The 21399-nt window shown below is 38.1% G+C and overlaps 1 protein-coding gene across 5 annotated transcripts in view; it reads right to left on the bottom strand.

The window, feature by feature from the left end:
* The window catches only part of LOC149557154 (Ran-binding protein in the microtubule-organising centre protein), a 213311-nt gene that overhangs the window by 158472 nt on the left and 33440 nt on the right, over positions 1-21399 (bottom strand). For all 5 annotated transcript variants that reach the window (XR_016364849.1, XR_016364848.1, XM_089831868.1 and 2 more), the window contains exon 3: positions 1116-1196. Coding sequence is in view for 3 of the 5 variants with exons in the window: in XM_089831868.1 (XP_089687994.1) it covers positions 1116-1196 (81 nt within the window). In the remaining 2 variants the exon portion in view is untranslated. The remainder of the gene's footprint in view (positions 1-1115; positions 1197-21399) is intronic.

Genomic DNA, 21399 nt, shown 5'->3' with positions numbered 1-21399 from the left:
CACATAATTTGTAATAGGAATTTATGTCAAAGTTATGCTAGCCAGGTTATTTCTTTTTATGAATGTTTAAAATTAATGATTTGGTCAGACATTAGGCAGAAACTGTCATCCAAGATGAATTATTGTTTGTCCATATTTTGTGATCTCTTTCAGTAAAATGCGTTGAATAACTTTATCAATCTTTCAGTAGATGCTTATTATGCATTTAGCACAGGTTTTGTATGATACTTCGGAGTTTATTTTCTGGGATTGTGTGATGTTCATCTTTTTAACTATTTCCTATTAAGATGGATTTATTGGTCTCTAATTTAGCCAACAGTCGGCATCCAATTTTGCCAACAGTCAGCATACATCTATATTTTTTCCTTCAAAACTTTGTTTACAGCAAAATACTAGTCTCTACGTTTAGTGGCTGCAAATAGGAAATTGAGTTTAATTTTTTGTGCTTGATAGTTTACCCTCTTTTAAAAGTAATATTTTGTATGTTTTGGTCTCTCTCGTCTGGTAAGGAGATATTATATCGCTTTGTTTTCCTATGTTGCTTGCACTTTTTGGGCTGTTTGCTAGGTTTTAAAGTGGCATTATTTCTGGGCTTTGGCATGGCGGTTAGCATATGCAACTTCGTAAACTTGTTGACACATTTTTAATTGTAAAGTAGTAAGATATTGATATATACGTAGTGTAATTTCAAGGACCCCAAAAGAGCCCTGATTTAATTATTGAATAATCAACATGCTATTTTTCTCTGACTGAAATTTTCAGTTTTCAAATTTTGAGTGTCTGAGTGGCTTGTGACGTGAACTTCAAATTTTGTCCTACAGATTATTTTAGTACTTTTATGTGTTCTTAACATGCATTATTTTTGTTTTTTTTTTGGTGAGTAATTGCATTTATTTATTTTTCTTTTGTGCCATGTTTTCCTTTATTTTGCCAGACGAAGTCAAACTCATGGGCTGCTGATTCTGTGTTTTCCAACTATAACAAATATGAACATAAAAACAGCAATAATAACACTCTTTCGTAACAAGACACAGCACAATATTTGTAAGCATAAATTTGATTTCCTACCGACTAGAACCTGACATACAATGAATTGCATGAAAATAAGATAGTACCTCTTCTGCCACAGGTGATGTTTTGTCATCTTTGTCATATATAAAGGCCAACAATATGCGCTTGAATTCCTCATAAGCCTCCTATTTTGAAATGAAAACAATTATCCATTTTAAATAAAGTAATAATAAACAAGTTACTGGAAACTATCAATCAAAATTACAGAATTAAAAAAATTGAATATAGTAGGCAGGTGTTTTAAGTAAGTGACATTGATCAGCATTCTATGGAAAATTCAGTGATCAATCATGAAGAAAAAATGTCAAAATACAGAAAAAAGGAAAAACGTTTGGATATTTCACTATATGAATTGAATTATGTGGAAATACACTCAGTCAAATTTTTGCAGCTTCTCCACCATCTATGAATGAAGCAAAGATGATAAAAGAATAGACCATATTCATTCTACAGATTGATATATCATATAAGTATTAGTATGATACAAAATGAACGATAAAAAGATTGAGCATATATCTGTAATATAAGACTCACTGGGTATGTGGTAGACTTGTCGAGTCTTGAGCTGAGCTAGGCCAAACAAGGCTTACAGACTAAGGTGATAAACACTCATTGTAAACAAAAGGAACACTCCTCCTTTAAGCAATTGCATAGATCATTTCATAGCGAAACAACTAAGAACTAAAGACAAAATAGGAACATATGAAAACTAACTAAACAACGTACAAAATAGAAAGTTTCTAAACTATATGATTCCAATGACACTATAAGCTAAATATCACAACATTACTTTAATACCCTCCCTTAATGGTCATTCTATTAACTACACCAAGTTTGGCCCAAGATTTTACAAGTTTGTGCCAAAGAGTACAGATAAAAGAACTCTAGGCAGCCAATGCAAGATCATGAGACTCAAAAATGGTGAGCACGTGCTGTTTCCAAATGCCTTTGAACCTCTAGATGCCTTTCAACATGATTTTGACAAACGAAGCCATCCATCATGTCATCCAAAGACAAAAAAATGTGACAAAAATAAGCTTCTCAAATACCTTCAATTTTGGTTGATAAAAATTTGGAAAAAAACTGAAACCCGCAATTTAAAAAAAAAAAATGCAAAAAAATGAACACCCACAATTTTTTGGAAGCAAATCGCTCTAAACATTCACAGTTCTGAAAATCCAATGTTTTCCCCAAAATCGTCAAAAAATAGCAATGTACAATTTTGAAGAAAATCTACGACATGAAGAAATAACTTCCACAATTTTTATCAAAAAATTGTTCAAAAACTTGGCTGCTAAAAAACCCCCAATCTCCAACAAAAAATCCACGATATTAAACAAGAACTTGATAAAAAATCCTACTGATTATTATCTTTAAAAAATCAACCAAAAAAATCAAGTAATGGTCGACGAATTTTATTAAAAAGTAAATCCGGCAAAAAACAAGAACCCTCAATGTATTTAAAAAGTAGAACCAAAACTTCTGTCAATAAAAACCAAGGATCCATAGACAGAACACACAATTTTGTTTTTTAACAAAAGGAAGCAAAAACTTCTAAAAAATTCTTTTAAGTCTCTAGCTAAAGACCACAATTTGTTTTTACATAACTCACCAAAAAAAGAACTTATGCTCTAATACCGTGAAATGAAAATCAATTGTTGCAAACAAAGGAGAGGAATACTCCTTACATAAGCAAGCAATTACAGAGGATCTTTCAATAATGGAAACAATCAAGAACTAAAGACAAAATAGAAAGATACTAAAACTAACTGAACAAAAAAATATATTAAATTACTAAAACTAAACTAAACGACTTGAGTGACCATTATAAGCTAAATCATAGTTGGCATAATTGCAAAGTAATCTGCGATTTTTAAAAAATCGTCGAGTATTTTGGCCAGGCAAGTTTTTCCACCAAAATATCACAGATTCAAAAACTCGGCAGCCTGCGAAAAATCGCATATTAATGGCAGAGTTTTTGGCGAGTTCTAAACAAAAACTCGCGAGTTATAATCAACGACTCGCCCACTTGCAATGGCCAGGGATATAGACAAAAAAATTACATTTTTTCTTCACCAATTTTCATTTGTGTGTTTCAAGGCTTGAGGAATGGAGAGAAGAAGGGTTCCAAGGCATTCTAAGGTGATTGCAAGCTATTGAAGGCGGATTTGAGTGGATTTGAAGAGGATTCCAACTGGTTTTAAAAGACAAATCTCTTTCCTCGATAGGTTGAGATTTTTTTTATACTTTTAAAAAATGTTCTATTGTTTTCTTGTTGCATGCTAATGAATTCAAATCATTTGAAACCATTTCAGCTCTATGTTTGAATCATTTGAAAGTATTTCAACTCTATGTTTGACCAAAAAAAAAATTTGAAGAATATGTAGTTTTTCTTTAAAACAAACCCTAGCAGTTGTGTAGTTAATGTTTAACTTTGAGTGTCATCTAAAAACAATCAAACTAATTTACCTAGTTTCTATTTTTAAGTTCTAACTTTGTTTCATCATTTTTCTATATATTTTAATTTGTATTTTAAATTTATATGTGTAGGGCAGTGGTTAAGCATTAAAAAAGCATGGCAAGTTCACAAAAAGAGTGGCCACATATACCATGCCCATCTAGATATATCATGCCCATATGGATATATAGGCACTCGGCCTAAAAATCCAAGAGATAGGGCATGGTGGTATGCCTATAAAGCTCCAAATGATGTTGGGAAGGTTATATGCATTCTATGCGAAACAATTATTTCTGGAGGCATAAACTGTTTCAAATACCACCTTGCAGGCATAAAGAAACATGATTCAACTCCTCACAAGGTAACTAAAGAAGAAAAAAGATCCTGAAGAGAAAAAATTGAATAGGGAGAGGGCAAAATTAGCTATGAGGGAAGCCATAGCTGAATCTCAAAGAGCTCCTATTTATATTCAAAAAGAAGAAGCACTCAAGAACATAGCAGGATCTCTTTGTGACCTACAGATCCGCAAACAAAGTGCCTCTTTCGCCAGTTTCACTCCCTCTTCTGCATTACCTAGTTCTTCATCACCATTGGCATCAAGATAAGGAGCTATTTTGAATCCAGGAACACAACACGATCACAACCATCATTAGAGGGCACTGGATGGAACAAGGAGGTGCATGAGCACACTAATATTACATGTGCTGATTTTTGGTTTTTAAACAATCTCTCAAAGTATGTGACTCATAGTCCCTATTGGCTGAATTCAGTGAACGCAATTACAATATCGGGCAAAGGGTACAAGCCCCCTTCTCGCAAGGATTTGAGTGGAAGGTTAGTATTTTACTATCTAGTAACTATAAATAATTTAAATCCACTTGAGTTCATAGTTATATTTTAAATTTTAATTGTTATTTCCTATTTATTACTAACACTTGATTTCACGTTAATTTTGTAGGTTTCTTGACAATGTGGATGAAATGGTAAGAGTATTGGTGGAAGACCAAAAGAAAGAGGGGAAGAGATATGGCTGCACCATTTTATCTGATGGATGGACAGATGAAAAAAGTAGAACCATTATTGATTTCTCAGTTGCTTGCAAAAATGATGTGGTGTTTTCGAAATCTGTTGATGCCACCAGTAGTGAAAAATTCACACACATTGGCTTTAATGTTGGAGAATGTTGTCATGGAGGTGGGAGTAGAGAATCAAGTGCAAATCATCACAGATAATGTAGCAACATATGTAGCACCAGGTTAATTTTATTTTTTATGTTCAATATGAATCATGAATCTAATTCTATGGTATTATTCAATTTAGATTTGATGTAATTATGGAAAGTTTGCAACTAGTTAATGATTTTTTACTAATATTTAGGTAGAATCCTCCAAGAGAGGCACCCCACACTTTTTTGGTCACCTTGTACAACACATGTCCTTGACCTTCTTTTGGAGGACATGGGAAAACTTGATTGGATGAGTCCAGTTGTGGAAGATGCAAGGCGAGTCACCAAATATATCCATAATCACCCATGGGTTCTCAATTTGATGAAAAGGATCACTAAAGACAAACATTTGGTGAGACACGCTAGTACAAGGTTTGCAACGACGTTCTTGATGTTGCAAAGTATTATTGACACAATATGGCCTCTGAAACAAATGTTTGTATGTGCTGATTGGGTTGCTTCACCTTACTCAAAGAAGCCTGAAGGAGAGGCTAGTCTTTGATGATAGTTTTTTTGAAAAGACTACTAAGATTGTGAAGGTAACTTCAAGAATCAAAACATTATTTTTTTAGTTGATTCAAGTTTCATTATTAATTTGTAACTTACTATGTTAGTAACTAATTTGTATTTTTCAAATTTCAAATCTAGATGTCCATGCCCTTAGTTAGTGTCTTGCGCATATGTGATGGGCAAGAATCCCCAAAGGGATGTCTTTATGAGGCCATGCATAAGGCCAAAGAGGCTGTAAGTAATTACTCCCATGTAAACAGGCTCAAAACTGACCCCATTTGAGAAATAATTGATAGGAGGTGGAACAAAATGCTCCACCAACCAATTCATGCAACAAGTTGCTTCATCAACCCCAAATTCAAGTACTATGATTCTCCTTAGAAATTTACTAAGACTTCATTTTACTTTATTTTTTAAGATTGTGTACTAAGATTTGATTTCATTTCTATTTGTTTTAGGGCTGATGATCCACATTCATATCCTAACGGAGAGGTCGTGGAGGGTCTCTCTAGATGCATTCAGAGGATGATATCCAATGGAGCAAAGAGAGACCTTGTGACCAAACAACAAGTCTATGTGGAATCAAGGGGTAATTTATTCTCTTCTACACTATCAAAGAGAGCAAGAGGCACACTAGCCCCAGGTAGACCGTCAAAGTTTAAAGTTAAACTTTAAAAGTTTTGCAAACTGATAAGTTGTGTTTTCTGGTTACCTTTTTTCATTGCTTTACAACTTATTATATTTTGTGTTACTAATGGTTGGTGGGCAACTTGGGGTGGTAATACCCCCAATTTAAAGAATTTTGCTCTCAAAGTCTTGTGCCAAGGTTATAGTGCATCCCATTGTGAACGCAATTGGAGCTTATTTGAGTCCATCCATCCAAAGAAAAGAAACAAATTGACTCAAAAATGGCTCAAGGACCTTGTTTATGAGCACTATAATCTTAAGTTGCACATAAAAAGGGCACGGAGCTCAGCGGTACCTGGTCCACTTGATCTGGATGAAATAGGTCCTTATTTTGATTAGCCGGCACAGGAGCCAAGTTCATTTTTTTTAGCAAAGGAGATTGTTGATTTAGAGAGGTAGGCCATGGAGGGGAGGTGGCTCGAATAGATTTTCATTTCACAATGGATGACATTCAGGATGATGAGGATTGAAAGAAGGCATTATCAATGCCACATATAGCAAGAGATACATCTGCTTGCAGGACACTGAGTTCAATAGGGATGCCAAGCAAGGAGGCACAGCCACAGACTTCACAGTCACGCCCACTCCCAGTGTGGGCACCTATTCGAGGCCTAGACCCCCCTCTTTTCTACTAGTAGAGTTGGGAAGAGGAACATGTGATTATATTGATGTATTTAGTATTTCTTCTAGTTTGACAGAAACTATTTACTATTTTGCTTCCCGCCATCAGCATTCTACATGAGAATGCAATTTTGTACCCACTGTTTACCGCATGGATAAATAGAGTAATGCACACAGATAATGAACAAGAACAACAGTACTCCTTTTATTATTCGCATATGCCAAGAGATTACATAATGCTGATGTTGATTACAATGATCCCAAATGATGTATAAATACTTCCCGCCAAACCTTCCTGAAGGGGTCCGTCGACTACATAACAATACTAATCTACCCGTCGGCTACACTATCTTTACCGACGACATGAATGTAATGTCCCCTCTTTAGTTCGACATGGCATTGATCATGGATTTGCCTATTCCAAACTCTCGTAGGCAAATGGTGTGGAAAGAGAGTCAATTCTGCGGATCAGATAGTCATATCTTGCTCTTGAAGAAGTGTTAAGAGGTTATATTTTATCATTATGTGATATTGGGGCCCACATGTTATAATTTTAATTTGAGTTGCACTTTTTATTTTATAAAATTACTTTATTATAAAAAGTGCATTATAATGAGAAATTATAAAGGATGTTTCTAGAAGTTCTAGCAACTTCTTAGAAAAGTGAATAAATAGAGGGTTGGGCCTCTCATTTGGACATGCTTGGATTGGAGAACTCTTCTACTTCTTCATTGTGAAGACATTTGTGGACTTTGGATCTGCAAATTATTCGATCTTTGGGAACGAATCACTCCCTTGGATTGGCGACTTTGAAGGTGTGAAATATCACCTGAATTGTTGCATAATTGGAGTTGGTATTCAGCCATCTCATTGGAGCTTATTGAGAATTCGTTGTTAGGGTTTGTTTTTGGTTGGAATAAGGATTTCAGATTTGCCCTATCATTGGAGAAGCATTTGACAAGAGTTTGAAGACAAAATAAGTGCATTTTCAAAATTGGCAAAGTAGGGTTCGGAACCACATAATTGCTCATATCTCCTCAATCCCTTGGAGTTATTTTTTATGGTTTTACAGGGTTACTACCTAACCCTAGGCACCCATTTTCCTTGCATTTGGGGGTCCCAAAACCCTAATATTATTTTATTACAGCAGCCGTACAGGTACGACCTGGTACGGCCCTGCTAGTTTGGGCAGCAGCAGCAAATTAAGGACAGTTTGGGGGTGCGGTTGGAGGTCTTCATCAACGATCTGCAGCAAAACGTGGTGTTCTTCCATAGTTCTTCAAACCAGGTTCTTGCATTCTGAAATATATGTCAATTTTTGGGTAAATTTGCTGTCATACAGTCATTGTAATAACCAGTCCAGAATTGGTAATAAAATAATTTCAGAATTTATTGCATTGTAATTGAAATATAGTTCAATGGCTTTATATATATTGTAATTCTGTGAGTATATTCTGAAAGTATCAAATCTGAAATTACCATATTCTGAATATTGTTACTGTTACACGCCAAGTGTTTGACAAAATTCCTAAGTTCAGTTTGAGGGTTTCTATGGCCTTTATAGAGAGGGTCATTACAGTGGTATTAGAGCTATAAGTCCTGCCATCCTGTGGAGGTCTTATAGGGAATTTGGAACAGCTGGATAGGAGGGAAAGTGTTTGACGAAATGTCAAAACACTAAAATCAGAGCATGCGACAAAGGCCTTATAATTTCCGCAATACCAAAGCAAGACAAGATAGGATTTCAGACCTGCAGAGCGAACAGTCTAGCTCATCTATCCAGGTGGACATAGAATCCAGTCATACTGACACAAGGGAGGTATTCTTTGATCAAGACTACGACTACAATATGGATAGAGGTGGGAATATTGGTCCAGATCAGCGAGAGGAGAGATTTTTACAGTTATTAGACACTTTGGCACAGGGACAGCGATTAGCAGAATAGAGAGCACAGGAACAGAACCAGAGAATGGAGCTTATGATGCAGATGATGGCTCGACAAATGGGGTTGAACGCTAACATAGGTGGAGGAAATAATCAGAATGGTCACAATCAGAATGGGAATAATCAGGATGAGATACATAATGGAGGCGAACAAATTGGGAACAATTTCGGTCATGCCCCCCAGCAAGCTAGAACAGTGAGTTCGAGACCTATGATTCCTACGTTCCTTCCTAGAGCTCCAGAGCAGCCGGTACCAGAACCCCAGATCACTGACATACAGGATCAGCTGAGGAGAGATTGGGAAGCAGGAGGACCAGATTTTACAGCTGCAATCACCTTTAGAGAATATATGGATGTGCGGATGAAGCATATGCCCCGTGGACAAGACAGGACTCAGAACTATGAGCTACGAAAGAAAGTAGGCAAACTACAGTTACCATATTATGATGGCTCGGGGAAGTCTACAGCAAGAGCTTGGGTTCAAAAGCTTGACACATACTTTCAATTGAACCCTATGTCTGAGGAAGAAGCTATTAAGTATGCAGCAATTCACCTGGATGGGTTAGCACACGAATGGTGGCATCATGGTATGATCACTATGGGTCATGCACACATTACCTCATATGTGGAGTTTACGGAGAGACTGATTGAACGTTTTGATAAGAAAGATCCAGAACTCCATTTCAAGGAATTAGCCCAGCTTAAACAGTGGGGCTCATTGGAAACATACATTTCAGAGTTTCAGAAACTTGCAGTGTTAGTAACAGATGTATCTGAACGAAGGCTATTGGTTTTATTTATGGATGGGTTAGTTGATCCGTTGAGAGGGTGGATTAAAGCTCTCAACCCTCCCACTTTACAGGAAGCCATTAAGAAAGCTCGTGACATGGATTCCTCTTCAGCTTCAAAAAACAAATTTCAGGCAAAGAGTTTCCCTTCAGGAAAAGATAAGGACAGGAAACCCTTTCATAGAGAGGCACAGCTACCTAAGGAAGAAAGTATGAGGCTGGACAAAGAGACACTTAATGACTTGCGTAGGAAGAAGCTATGCTTCTATTGCAAAGGCCCATATGAGTACGGCCATGACTGTCCTATGAGGCCAAAAGGGAAGGCCAACCGGGCAATGTGGGCTTATTACGAAGGCTCAGATTCAGATGGTTCAGAACATCATGATGAGGATCCTGATGAAGCAGAGGGAGAGCAGGAGATAGACAGTGCAGGGCAAAGGCAGGAAACAGAGCTACATTTACAGGAAGCACGACTGTCTAGTATCCAGAGAGAGGGATCTTTCAGACTTCGAGGAGTCTTGGCTGGACAAAAGGTTATTACATTATTGGACACAGGTGCCACGCATAATTTCATTGATGCACGATTCATAGAGAAGCGTGGACTCATTACTGAGGAATTCGAGGGACTAAGAGTCAAGGTAGCTGATGGATACACTCTGCGTTGTGACAGGATGGTACGAGACTTACCTTTGCGCTTGAACAACTATGAGTTTAAGGCGGACTATCATGTGGTCAACATGGGTGACATGGACATAGTACTTGGAATGCAGTGGCTACATTCATTGAAGGTGGTTACCCTAAGATTAGAGGATATGGAGATACAATTCGAAATGAATGGTAGGACTCATGTGCTAAAGGCTATCCGTAATGGAGACATCAGGACTATCTCATTTAGGCGGCTGGAGAGATTAACTAGGCATAATGATATAGAGTGGGCAGCAGTTTGTACTTTGATACCTACACAGGAGGAGCAACATAAGGCGGAATATCATCCTGATATTCAGAAGTTGAGGATTAAGTACGAAAAGGTATTCAGTGAGATTCCACCAGGCAGGCCACCGGACAGAGGCATTGAGCATATTATTGAGCTGGAGGAAGGTGCTAAACCTATCATGGTCACACCATATCGACATCCAAAGCGACCCAAGGATGAGATCGAAAGGACCATTGAGGAGTTGCTAGCAATGGGGCACATCCGACCCAGTAAGTCACCTTTTGCATCTTCTGTTGTTTTGGTAAAAAAGAAGGATGGAACGCTTCGGATGTGTATTGATTACAGGGCATTAAATAAGAGAACCATTAAGAACAGGTATCCTATTCCTCGCATTGATGAGTTGATAGATGAATTGCATGGGGCCTGTTATTTCACGAAAATTGATTTGAGATCAGGATATCATCAGATCAGAGTCCGTGAACAGGGTATTGAGAAAACTGCTTTCAGATGTCATTGTGGGCACTTTGAGTTTGTAGTCATGCCTTTCGGCCTGACCAATGCACCTGCCACTTTCCAGTCCACTATGAACAGAGTTTTCCACCATCAGTTGAGGAAATTCGTGCTGGTGTTTTTTGATGACATTTTGATCTATAGCCGATCATGGCAGGAGCATCTAGAGCATTTGGAGACGGTGTTGAGCATTCTACAGAAGGAGTCCTTGTATGCAAAGGAGTCCAAATGTGACTTAGGGATGACCGAGCTGTTATATTTAGGACACATCATTAGTGCAGAGGGAGTGCGGATGGATCCTGAAAAGATTCGCGCTATTGTTGATTGGCCTCCGCCAGAGAACCTTACACAGTTGAGGGGGTTCCTTGGTTTATGTGGTTTTTATCGCAGGTTTGTCAGTGGCTACTCACGACATGCAGCTCCCATGACAGATTTACTGAAAAAAGGGGAATTTGTGTGGACTCAGAAGGCACAGGACTGTTTTATGAGATTTAAGGAGATAATGACTACGTGCCCAGTTCTAGCATTACCTGATTTCACGAAGCCATTTGAGCTTCAATGTGATGCATCTGGAGAGGGAGTAGGTGTTGTACTTATGCAGAATAAGCACCCCATAGCTTATGAGAGCAGGAAGCTCAGAGGCCCTGAGCGTTCATTCAGTATATATGATAAGGAGATGTTGGCCATCATACATGCTTTGGCCAAATTCAGACAATATCTTGTGGGTAGCAAGTTTTGTATTAAAACTGATCATAACAGTCTGAGGCATTTCTTGGGACAGCAGGACCTGAATGATCGCCAACAAAAGTGGGTAAGTAAGTTGCAGGCATATGATTTTGACATCTCATATATCAAGGGAACTCAGAATGTTGTTGCAGATGCTCTATCTCGAAGGCCACACCTCACTCTTATGGTTCAGATATCAGAGGATTGGCGACACTTGATTATAGCAGAGTATGCCAGGGATACATGGGCCTCCGATATAGTAGAGGGAACAGTAATTGATACCAGATACACACTTGTAGATGATTTGATCATTTACAAGAACAGGATTTACCTAGTCCCAGGATCTAAGGTTAAGCAACTGATTATGAGAGCACTTCACGACTCACCGACAGCAGGCCATCCCGGGTACTTCAAGACTTACAAGTCGGTTCGAGAGCGGTTCACTTGGAAGGGGCTGAAAGCTGATGTTTTGCAGTATGTTCGAGAGTGTCATGTTTGCCAGCAAAACAAACAAGAACACAGCTATCCGGCAGGGCTCCTACAGCCACTTCTGATTCCCGACAGGAAGTGGGAATGCATCTCCATGGACTTTATCACAGGTTTGCCCAAGGTACAAGGACGAGATTGTATTTATGTGGTGGTAGATAGATTAACGAACTATGCTCATTTCTTTCCTATCACCACTACACATTCAGCAGCTCAGGTGGCAGAGGTTTTCTTTCGGGAGGTTTTCAGATTGCACGGCTTGCCTCAGAACATTGTGAGTGATAGGGATAGCCGTTTCATGAGTCACTTTTGGCAGGAGGTATTCCGGTTATGTGGCACGGAGCTTACACCCAGCACTAGCTATCACCCACAAACCGATGGTCAGACAGAAATTGTGAACAAATGGGTGGAAGGGTATTTAAGGAATTATGTGGCAGCTCAGCAGCGAGCTTGGGTCAGATGGATATATCTCTGCGAGTATTGTTACAATACTACATATCATATGACTATACAGATGACACCCTTCATGGCACTTTACGGTTATGAAGCACCTAGTTTCTTGGATTTGTTGTTGAGCGACAGCCGGGTACCCAGTGCAGGTGAATTATTACAGGAGAGTAAGGATATAGTTGCTACCCTCAAAGACAATATTGCAAGAGCTCAGAACCAGCAGAAGCAGTATGCAGACCAGAAGAGAACTGAGCGTAGTTTTGAGGTAGATGATATGGTTTACCTCATGTTGCAGCCATACAGGCAATCTACTCTTAAGAAGAGTGGTGCAGAGAAACTTAAGCCACGCTATTATGGACCATTCAGGATTATCAGGCGAGTTGGTGAAGTGGCTTATGAGTTGGAGCTTCCCGCAGACAGCAGAGTGCACAATGTGTTTCATGTGTCACGCCTCAAGAAGGCGTTGGGTCAGAATGTGGTGCCTTCTGCAGTATTACCTCCTTTAGACGATGAGGGAAAATTGATTTTAGTACCAGAATCCATCCTGGAGAGTAGAGGAAAACAGCTTCGTAGAAGGGTGATCAGAGAATACTTGGTTAAGTGGAAAGATTTACCTGTTGAGGATGCTACTTGGGAGGGGGAGGCTATTTTGCAGCACCTGGCGTTGAGATTGCTTGAGGCCAAGCAATTTCAGGAGGGGCGGACTGTAATGTCCCCTCTTTAGTTCGACATGGCATTGATCATGGATTTGCCTATTCCAGACTCTCGTAGGCAAATGGTGTGGAAAGAGAGTCAATTCTGCGGATCAGATAGTCATATCTTGCTCTTGAAGAAGTGTTAAGAGGTTATATTTTATCATTATGTGATATTGGGGCCCACATGTTATAATTTTAATTTGAGTTGCACTTTTTATTTTATAAAATTACTTTATTATAAAAAGTGCATTATAATGAGAAATTATAAAGGATGTTTCTAGAAGTTCTAGCAACTTCTTAGAAAAGTGAATAAATAGAGGGCTGGGCCTCTCATTTGGACATGCTTGGATTGGAGAACTCTTCTACTTCTTCATTGTGAAGACATTTGTGGACTTTGGATCTGCAAATTATTCGATCTTTGGGAACGAATCACTCCCTTGGATTGGCGACTTTGAGGGTGTGAAATATCACCTGAATTGTTGCATAATTGGAGTTGGTATTCAGCCATCTCATTGGAGCTTATTGAGAATTCGTTGTTAGGGTTTGTTTTTGGTTGGAATAAGGATTTCAGATTTGCCCTATCATTGGAGAAGCATTTGACAAGAGTTTGATGACAGAATAAGTGCATTTTCAGAATTGGCAAAGCAGGGTTCGGAACCACATAATTGCTCATATCTCCTCAACCCCTTGGAGTTATTTTTTATGGTTTTACAGGGTTACTACCTAACCCTAGGCGCCCATTTTCCTTGCATTTGGGGGTCCCAAAACCCTAATATTATTTTATTACAGCAGCCGTACAGGTACGGCCTGGTACGGCCCTGCTAGTTTGGGCAGCAGCAGCAAATTAAGGACAGTTTGGGGGTGCGGTTGGAGGTCTTCATCAACGATCTGCAGCAAAACGTGGTGTTCTTCCATAGTTCTTCAAACCAGGTTCTTGCATTCTTAAATATATGTCAATTTTTGGGTAAATTTGCTGTCATACAGTCATTGTAATAATCAGTCCAGAATTGGTAATAAAATAATTTCAGAATTTATTGCATTGTAATTGAAATATAGTTCAATGGCTTTATATATATTGTAATTCTGTGAGTATATTCTGAAAGTATCAAATCTGAAATTACCATATTCTGAATATTGTTACTGTTACACGCCAAGTGTTTGACAAAATTCCTAAGTTCAGTTTGAGGGTTTCTGTGGCCTTTATAGAGAGGGTCATTACAATGAACCCGTCAGCTACATAGTTTCTACCAACGACATCATCCCCCCCAAAAGAAAAGTCGTCTCTTAGCGACTTCAAAACTAACAAAAATAGGAGACCACGAGATACAATATAGAAAGAATATACACTAGGGAGGAAGCTGTGATCCTGAAGAATGCTGTTGTCTGTGCAATTCATAGACTTGATTCGTCCGGATGCTCAAATCCACTATGCATTTATATATATCTAAACTCTACTTGTTTCTTTTGCATTCTCTTTAATTAACTCATTACATGCATCTTCTCATTGAAATTTGCAAAAAAAATGTATTTTTAATTAAATTTAAGTGGTTTTTTAGGTTCCCAAGTTTCTTTAAAAAATTTGCGTACTTTTTCCCAAATAAACTTTTGGGGGTTTGGCGAGTTGTTGCCGAGCGAGAGGTTTCCAACTATGAGCTAAATATCACAATATTACTTTAATACAATCTCAACTACAAGTTTGGGCAAGTTTCTATCAAACTCACCACATCCACAACCACTCATGAGTCCCAAGGGTAAAAGTCAACCATGTAATAATCCCATCAAAAAAATGACAAAATGACTTTCTAATTTTTAAAAAGCCATATAAAGTCAACAAAAGATGCATACTTGTGACCAGTAACAAAGACAAGAAAAAGTCATAGACAGAAAAATGAGGACATTGTAGCAAAACAGAGCCAGCGAATTATGTAGCAAATGGTGATTTAAGTGTCTTATGTGTAGATTTGTACTCAACAACCCCAACCAACACACACAATGGGTCCCAAACCCAATCAACACCAACAAAACCACCTCCAACATCCTCCAAACTTGTTGAAATGAAAATTAACTGGCCTGATATAATTGTTCGAGTGATATCAGATTTGAAACAACACTGTTGCAAGTCCAAACAACCCCTTTAAAGTTTAAACCTTCCAACTATTATATGCTTCCATGTTCAGCTCCAAGCAAAACCAAGCAGCAAGGTATATACTAAGCATCATCAAAAAAGGCTTTCAATCACACAAACAAGCCACCAGCTGGAAATAAACCTTAAATATATAATAAATACCTGCTGGAGTAAGTGTAAAAGACAATGAAAATGACTCATAATTCATGAATGATGCATGCCAAGATCATCACTAATAAATGTAGACTGCACTAAACACATCCAAATGTCATGCCCTTCAACAAACTAGTCCAAGAAGCCAAGAAGTGAACATTTACTAATCTGGTATGAGTAAAGCATCATAGTTACACTATACCCAACTCCAAATATCACTTCAAATACATATCTAAAAAAACCTGCAAACTGAAAGAAAATCTCACCGAAATATCTGCAAATCTAAAACACATCAAATACCTTCATATTAAAATTCCAAATCTAAATCACATCAAATACCTTCATATTAAAATTTGGTAACATAATGACATATGAATCTTCAGCATGTCACCAAACGAGCTTCAACCTCATTTATAACTTTTTGAAAGTCATTTTAGGAGGAAAAAAAGTTGTTTTGCTTCTTCTTTTTTCATAAAACATCATTCATAACATAGTTTACTAATTATTTAGAAGAATTAATCGGTTACAACTAGTGTTCACTTGTCGGATTATATTAGATTAGATTAATCTTAATCTACATTTATCTTGCCATTTCTACTCGAGCAATTGTCAATTTCCATCAACTTACCAAACTACTTCCGGAAAAATTCAAATCTCTACAATACTCAAACTACAAACTTTTGCAAATGCTCAATCTTTTGCAACTTCTTTAAAACTACAAACTTAACAACAAAACTGCTTTACAAAATTTACGTTACACTTCAACAACTTTGCAAATTTGAAACTCTAAATAATAATACGATTGTGTTGAATTTCACACTTAAAAACAAAAGCAATAACAAAAAAGAAAAGTCGTCTAAATAAAGATGACTATAAATAAAACGGGTTAATACAACTAAAAAATAGAACTGGGTTTTTGGCTAACTTAAAAACTCCTTGATTATAACAGAACAAAGGAGTATGTCCTACTTGAGGCATGTGCATGTCAACAAGCATCTTTCAAAGCCAAACTACCTTACAAGCTGCCTCAACAGTACCCTGAAATTCAGCTTCGATAGAGGAGACAGCTATGGCTTGCTACTTCTTGCTCGTACATGTGACTGCACATGTGCACAAATTAAAAACATGCATAGAAGTAGACCTTTTGTCGTCAATACAACCTACCCAGTCTCAATCTGTGAAACCAATGAGCCTTAGATCTATGCTTCTTCTGTATAGAATGCCAAAATTAAGAGTGCCCTTCACATATCTCAGCACACACTCCACCGCAACTGAATGTTCATCTTTTGGGCCTTTCATGAAGCGAGAGATGTAGCTCACAGCATAGCTGATATCAAATTTAGTAGCAGTGAGATAGATGAGGCTGCCCACTGGTTGTCTGAGCGTTGATTCATCCACCACTAGTGAGTCTTTCTTGCTAGTACATGTGACTGCACATGTGCACAAATTAAAAACATGCATAGAAGTAGACTTTCTGTCATCAATACAACCTACCCAGTCTCAATCTGTAAAACCAATGAGCCTTAGATCTATGCTTCTTCTATATAGAATGCCAAAATTAAGAGTGCCCTTCACATATCTCAGCACACACTCCACTGCAACTGAATGTTCATCTTTTGGGCCTTACATGAAGCGAGAGACGTAGCTCACAGCATAGCTGATATCAAGTTTAGTAGAAGTGAGATAGATGAGGCTGCCCACTGGTTGTCTAAGCATTGATTCATCCACCACTAGCGAGTCTGATTTAGGTGAAAGTTTCATTCCTTTCACCATAGGTATATATACGGGTTAGCAATCATGAAAACTTATCTAACAAACTTTTTGCATCCATTGATTGAGAAATGAATATGTAGCTAATTGTCTACCAAACCTCTACACCAAGACAATAATAAAGAAATCCCAAATCTATCATATTAGATGTCTAGCACAAATTCCATTTGACCTACTCGACCAAATATGATGCACTACAATAAGGATCAAATCATCAACACAAATGACAAGAATAAGAGTCTCGCCACTAGCATGCTTGACATACAAATTACAATTAGAAGGATTCTATTGAAACTCTTGATCAATCAAATACTTTTGATGTACCTCACGATTGACTGTTTGAGGCCATAGAGGGCTTTTACCAATTTGCAAACATAGTGTTCTTTATCAGCAACCTGAAAACTTGAAGGTTGTGTCATGTAGACTTCTTCCTACAAATCACCATTAGGGAAAGCATTCTTAAAATCCATGTAATGCTTCTGAGCTGAAAAGGCGAGCACAAGACAAGTGGTACTTCCTTCTACGAACCCTTTAGCTACTAACCACGCCTTGTAGTTGTCAAGTGTGCCATCAGCCTTATATTTGACCTTATACAACTATTTCCAACCAATGGACTTCTTTCTTGGTGGGAATTCTAACAACACTCAAGTTTTTTTTTCAAGATACCCTTATGTTTACCTCTGATAGTGTGTTCCCATTCAAGAATATCTTTAGCCTCTGAATATGTCTAAGGCTCAAAATATTGTGAATGTTTTCCATAAGAGCAAAGTTGACAGTGATGCCCTAATTGCTCTCATTCTTTGTAGATCTACCCTCAACAAGTTCATCATCATGAAGAACACTAATGATATTGGCCCATTACTGGAGAGAGTAGAATAAACATCCACTGCAAGAGGAACTTCACCGGGTATTTTTGGATGTGGAACCTAATTGTCCTAAGGAATGACGGGTGGCATAATGTCATATGAATTCCTCCCATCATATGAAATGAATGGAAGACAAACATCCAAAAATGTAGCCTATGGAGGCTAATCCTCGGGGCTACAAATTGGAGAAGGCTGAGATGGACCTCATTCTTCATCAAACACCAAACCTCGACAAAATATGAGACAATGAGTATCAACATCACTCGTTCGATAAGCCTTATGTGTATCATTGTACCCTGTGAATATCAATTTATAAGTCATGGAATCCAATTTGGTGTGCTTGGCATCTAGAATAGATGTTTGTTGTACAGGTAGAGAAATCAACACATACAGACAATGAACATGAATAGCAGAATAATATTCGCAATAGTAGATGAATGATGCTTTACAATGATCCCAGACGGGCTATAAATACTACCGCCGAACCTTCCCGAAGGAGTCCGTCGGCCACAATATTACATCCGCTACAAACTATTTACCCGTCGGCTACAAAATAGAAAACACCGCCGGAACCATCCAGTCAACTAACACCATCCCCCCCAAAAAAACAGTCGTCTCCTAACGACTAACAAAATTAGGAGACAACTTATAGACCACAGAAGAAATACTAGAGAGAAGGGGGCGTCCCAGAAGTGTGTTGTTGGCGACGTAACTCGTACACCTGCTCTGTCCTGATGCGGAGATCAGTCTGAATCTGAGAATTAACTTCGACGGCCTCCTTTAGAAGAAGCGCCGCATCCATGGCCTGCCTCCTAGCTAACTGCATCTCGTGCTCAGCCGCATCCTTATCTCGAACCGCTGCCTCCGTACCTTGCTTAGCGACGTCCCTCTCCTGCACCGCTGCTGCCAAATCTGCCAGTAGTGCTTCTTCCACCAATTCCACCCGCTGCCGAGTCTCCTCCAACAATTCTTCTGCACTCCGATGTCCGTCGGCAATCTTCTGAAATCTCCGTCGGCGTTCGGCTTGCTGTGCCAGAATTAAATTCTCTTGCGCAGTACAAATTCCATCTTTTCCCTTCACCTTATTTCGATCCTTGTTAAGCTGATTTGGCATTAATCTTCATTCCTCCCACCTTCCAGATTCATAAGGCAACGGCGCCAAATGTTTGTCGTACAGGTAGAGAAATCAACACATACAGACAATGAACATGAATAGCAAAATAATATTCGCAATGGTAGATGAATGATGCTTTACAATGATCCTAGACGGGCTATAAATACTACCGCCGAACCTTCTCGAAAGAGTCCGTCGGCCACAATATTACATCCGCTACAAACTATTTACCCGTCGGCTACAAAATAGAAAACACCGCCGGAACCATCCAATCGACTAACAATAGAAAAATTGGTTTTAGAGCTAATAACCTTTAGATGGTTGATTTCAGGCTTTCACCTAGACCAATCTTCCTTTGGGGTCATCTTCTTAACAGCCTGTATAAAAAACCGATTTAGAAGATAAACTAACAAAGACTACCTCTACCAAAAACTACTTTGGAACATTTCTATACTCCAACATCAATTGAGCCATCTCAATAACTGTACAATTCTTAAACTCAACAACACCATTTTGTTGTGCAGTGTAAGGTGTGGTAAGTTGATGCTTAGTGCCATGTGATGCACAAAACTTGGAGAAATCAATTGTCGGGCTGAAGAGTGATATAACAACTTAACTCTTTTTCCACTAAGGCCTTGAGCTTCTAAAATATGTTGAACACCTCTAATTTATGTTGAAGAAAATACACCCACAATTTCCTATTAAAATCATAAACAAATAGTAGAAAACACCTGCATCCTATGACTGATGGAGTGTTCCTAGGCCCACAAAAATCTACATGAACCAATTGTAAGACCTTGGATGCCCTCCAAGCATCACAAACTAAAAATGGAATCCGATGTTGCTTCTCAGCCTAACAAGCTCCGCAAACTCCACGATTTTGTGTTTGAATCTCAAGTAATCCAATAACCAAACTATCTCGAGCCAACTAAGGCAGATAGTGAATATAGAGATGCCCAAACTATTGATATCAAAGATTGTTGATAGAAGTACTTCTTGCTACAAAGGCCTACTCCTAAGAATCACTTGTATGAATGAGTCTATGAAGACCATATTATGGTAAAATAATGAATGTGTTATTAAACAAAGATCATGAATGATTTATATATGCAAGATACAAGAGAATGTTTCTATAATGAATAGGCGAGAGGAAATAGAAACATTCCTGTAGAGTGAAAAAGAACGTTTCCATAACAAACAGAAGGAGTTAATGGAAACATTACAAAAAGAGTGACGATTAGAAAAAGATGGAAGAAAGTAAATAGAAATTATCTAACATCGTAATATCCTCCCTTAATGATCAATCTATCTTCAAAAAACAAAAATTTGCATGTCCTCAAAAAGCGTAGAAGGCAGCTTTGGGTTGATCAGTGAGGTCTACATGTTCTGCAATGTTGACCTGCGGCTGAGACCCTCCCTAACAAAAGCAATGTGAGTCCTGCAATCTTGAATCACAAGACCAAATTTATGGCAACAGTTGCACCTAATTTGTTTCTTCTTGGAGCTATTCTGAGACTGAGAAGATGACATTGCATGCTTTTCAATGAAAAAGTGTGAAAAAACTAAGATGGCACAAACTTTGAGATAGATTGACGGAAGACCCAAAAAAATTGAAGAGACACTTGGATAAGAGCTTGAAAAACCCATAAAGAATCTGAAATTAGATTTTGAATCTGCTGGCTCAAAAATTAAGGCACAAAAATCAATGCACCCACGAAAAAGTGAGACTAACCCAGTTGAGATCTACAAAACTTTGGTAATCTGACACAGGAATCGAGGGTTTTTAAAAAAGCCATAGTCAAATTTAAAATCTTGAAAAAATTTGCAAAGTTCTTGAACAAAGTGCAGATTTGAAAAAAAAAGGCAGATTTTAAACCATGCAACACAAAGAAAATTGCAAAAAAAAAATTGGACGTCGAATCCTCGTCGAGTTTGGAATAAATGAATGCTTTTTAATGATGTCCACAAGACCAAAGCAGTCTAAGGGACCGAAGAACAACTGCACTAGATAATTTATGAATTCCTTTCTATTTCTAATCTTTTGATATGTATCTTAACCAAAAAAGCAGCAGTCTGCTTTATCTTATCCCCTTCAAATAAGTTATGCATGTTGTCTGCCTTCAAGATGCCATCATAGAGAGATCGGATGTTATCGTATGCCATTCCGTTTCAACCGCTCCAGACTTGCAAAATATGCAAATTCTCTGCTCCCAAGTCTTTTTGGGCCTCTTCTATCTTCCTGTCTTCCACTTGAGGTGATGAGATC

This window comes from Cupressus sempervirens, chromosome 5, assembly GCF_028749045.1.
Source record: "Cupressus sempervirens isolate cs-2001-9-10 chromosome 5, ASM2874904v1, whole genome shotgun sequence".
Taxonomy (NCBI): domain Eukaryota; kingdom Viridiplantae; phylum Streptophyta; class Pinopsida; order Cupressales; family Cupressaceae; genus Cupressus; species Cupressus sempervirens.
This window is presented reverse-complemented; position numbering and strand designations above follow the sequence as displayed.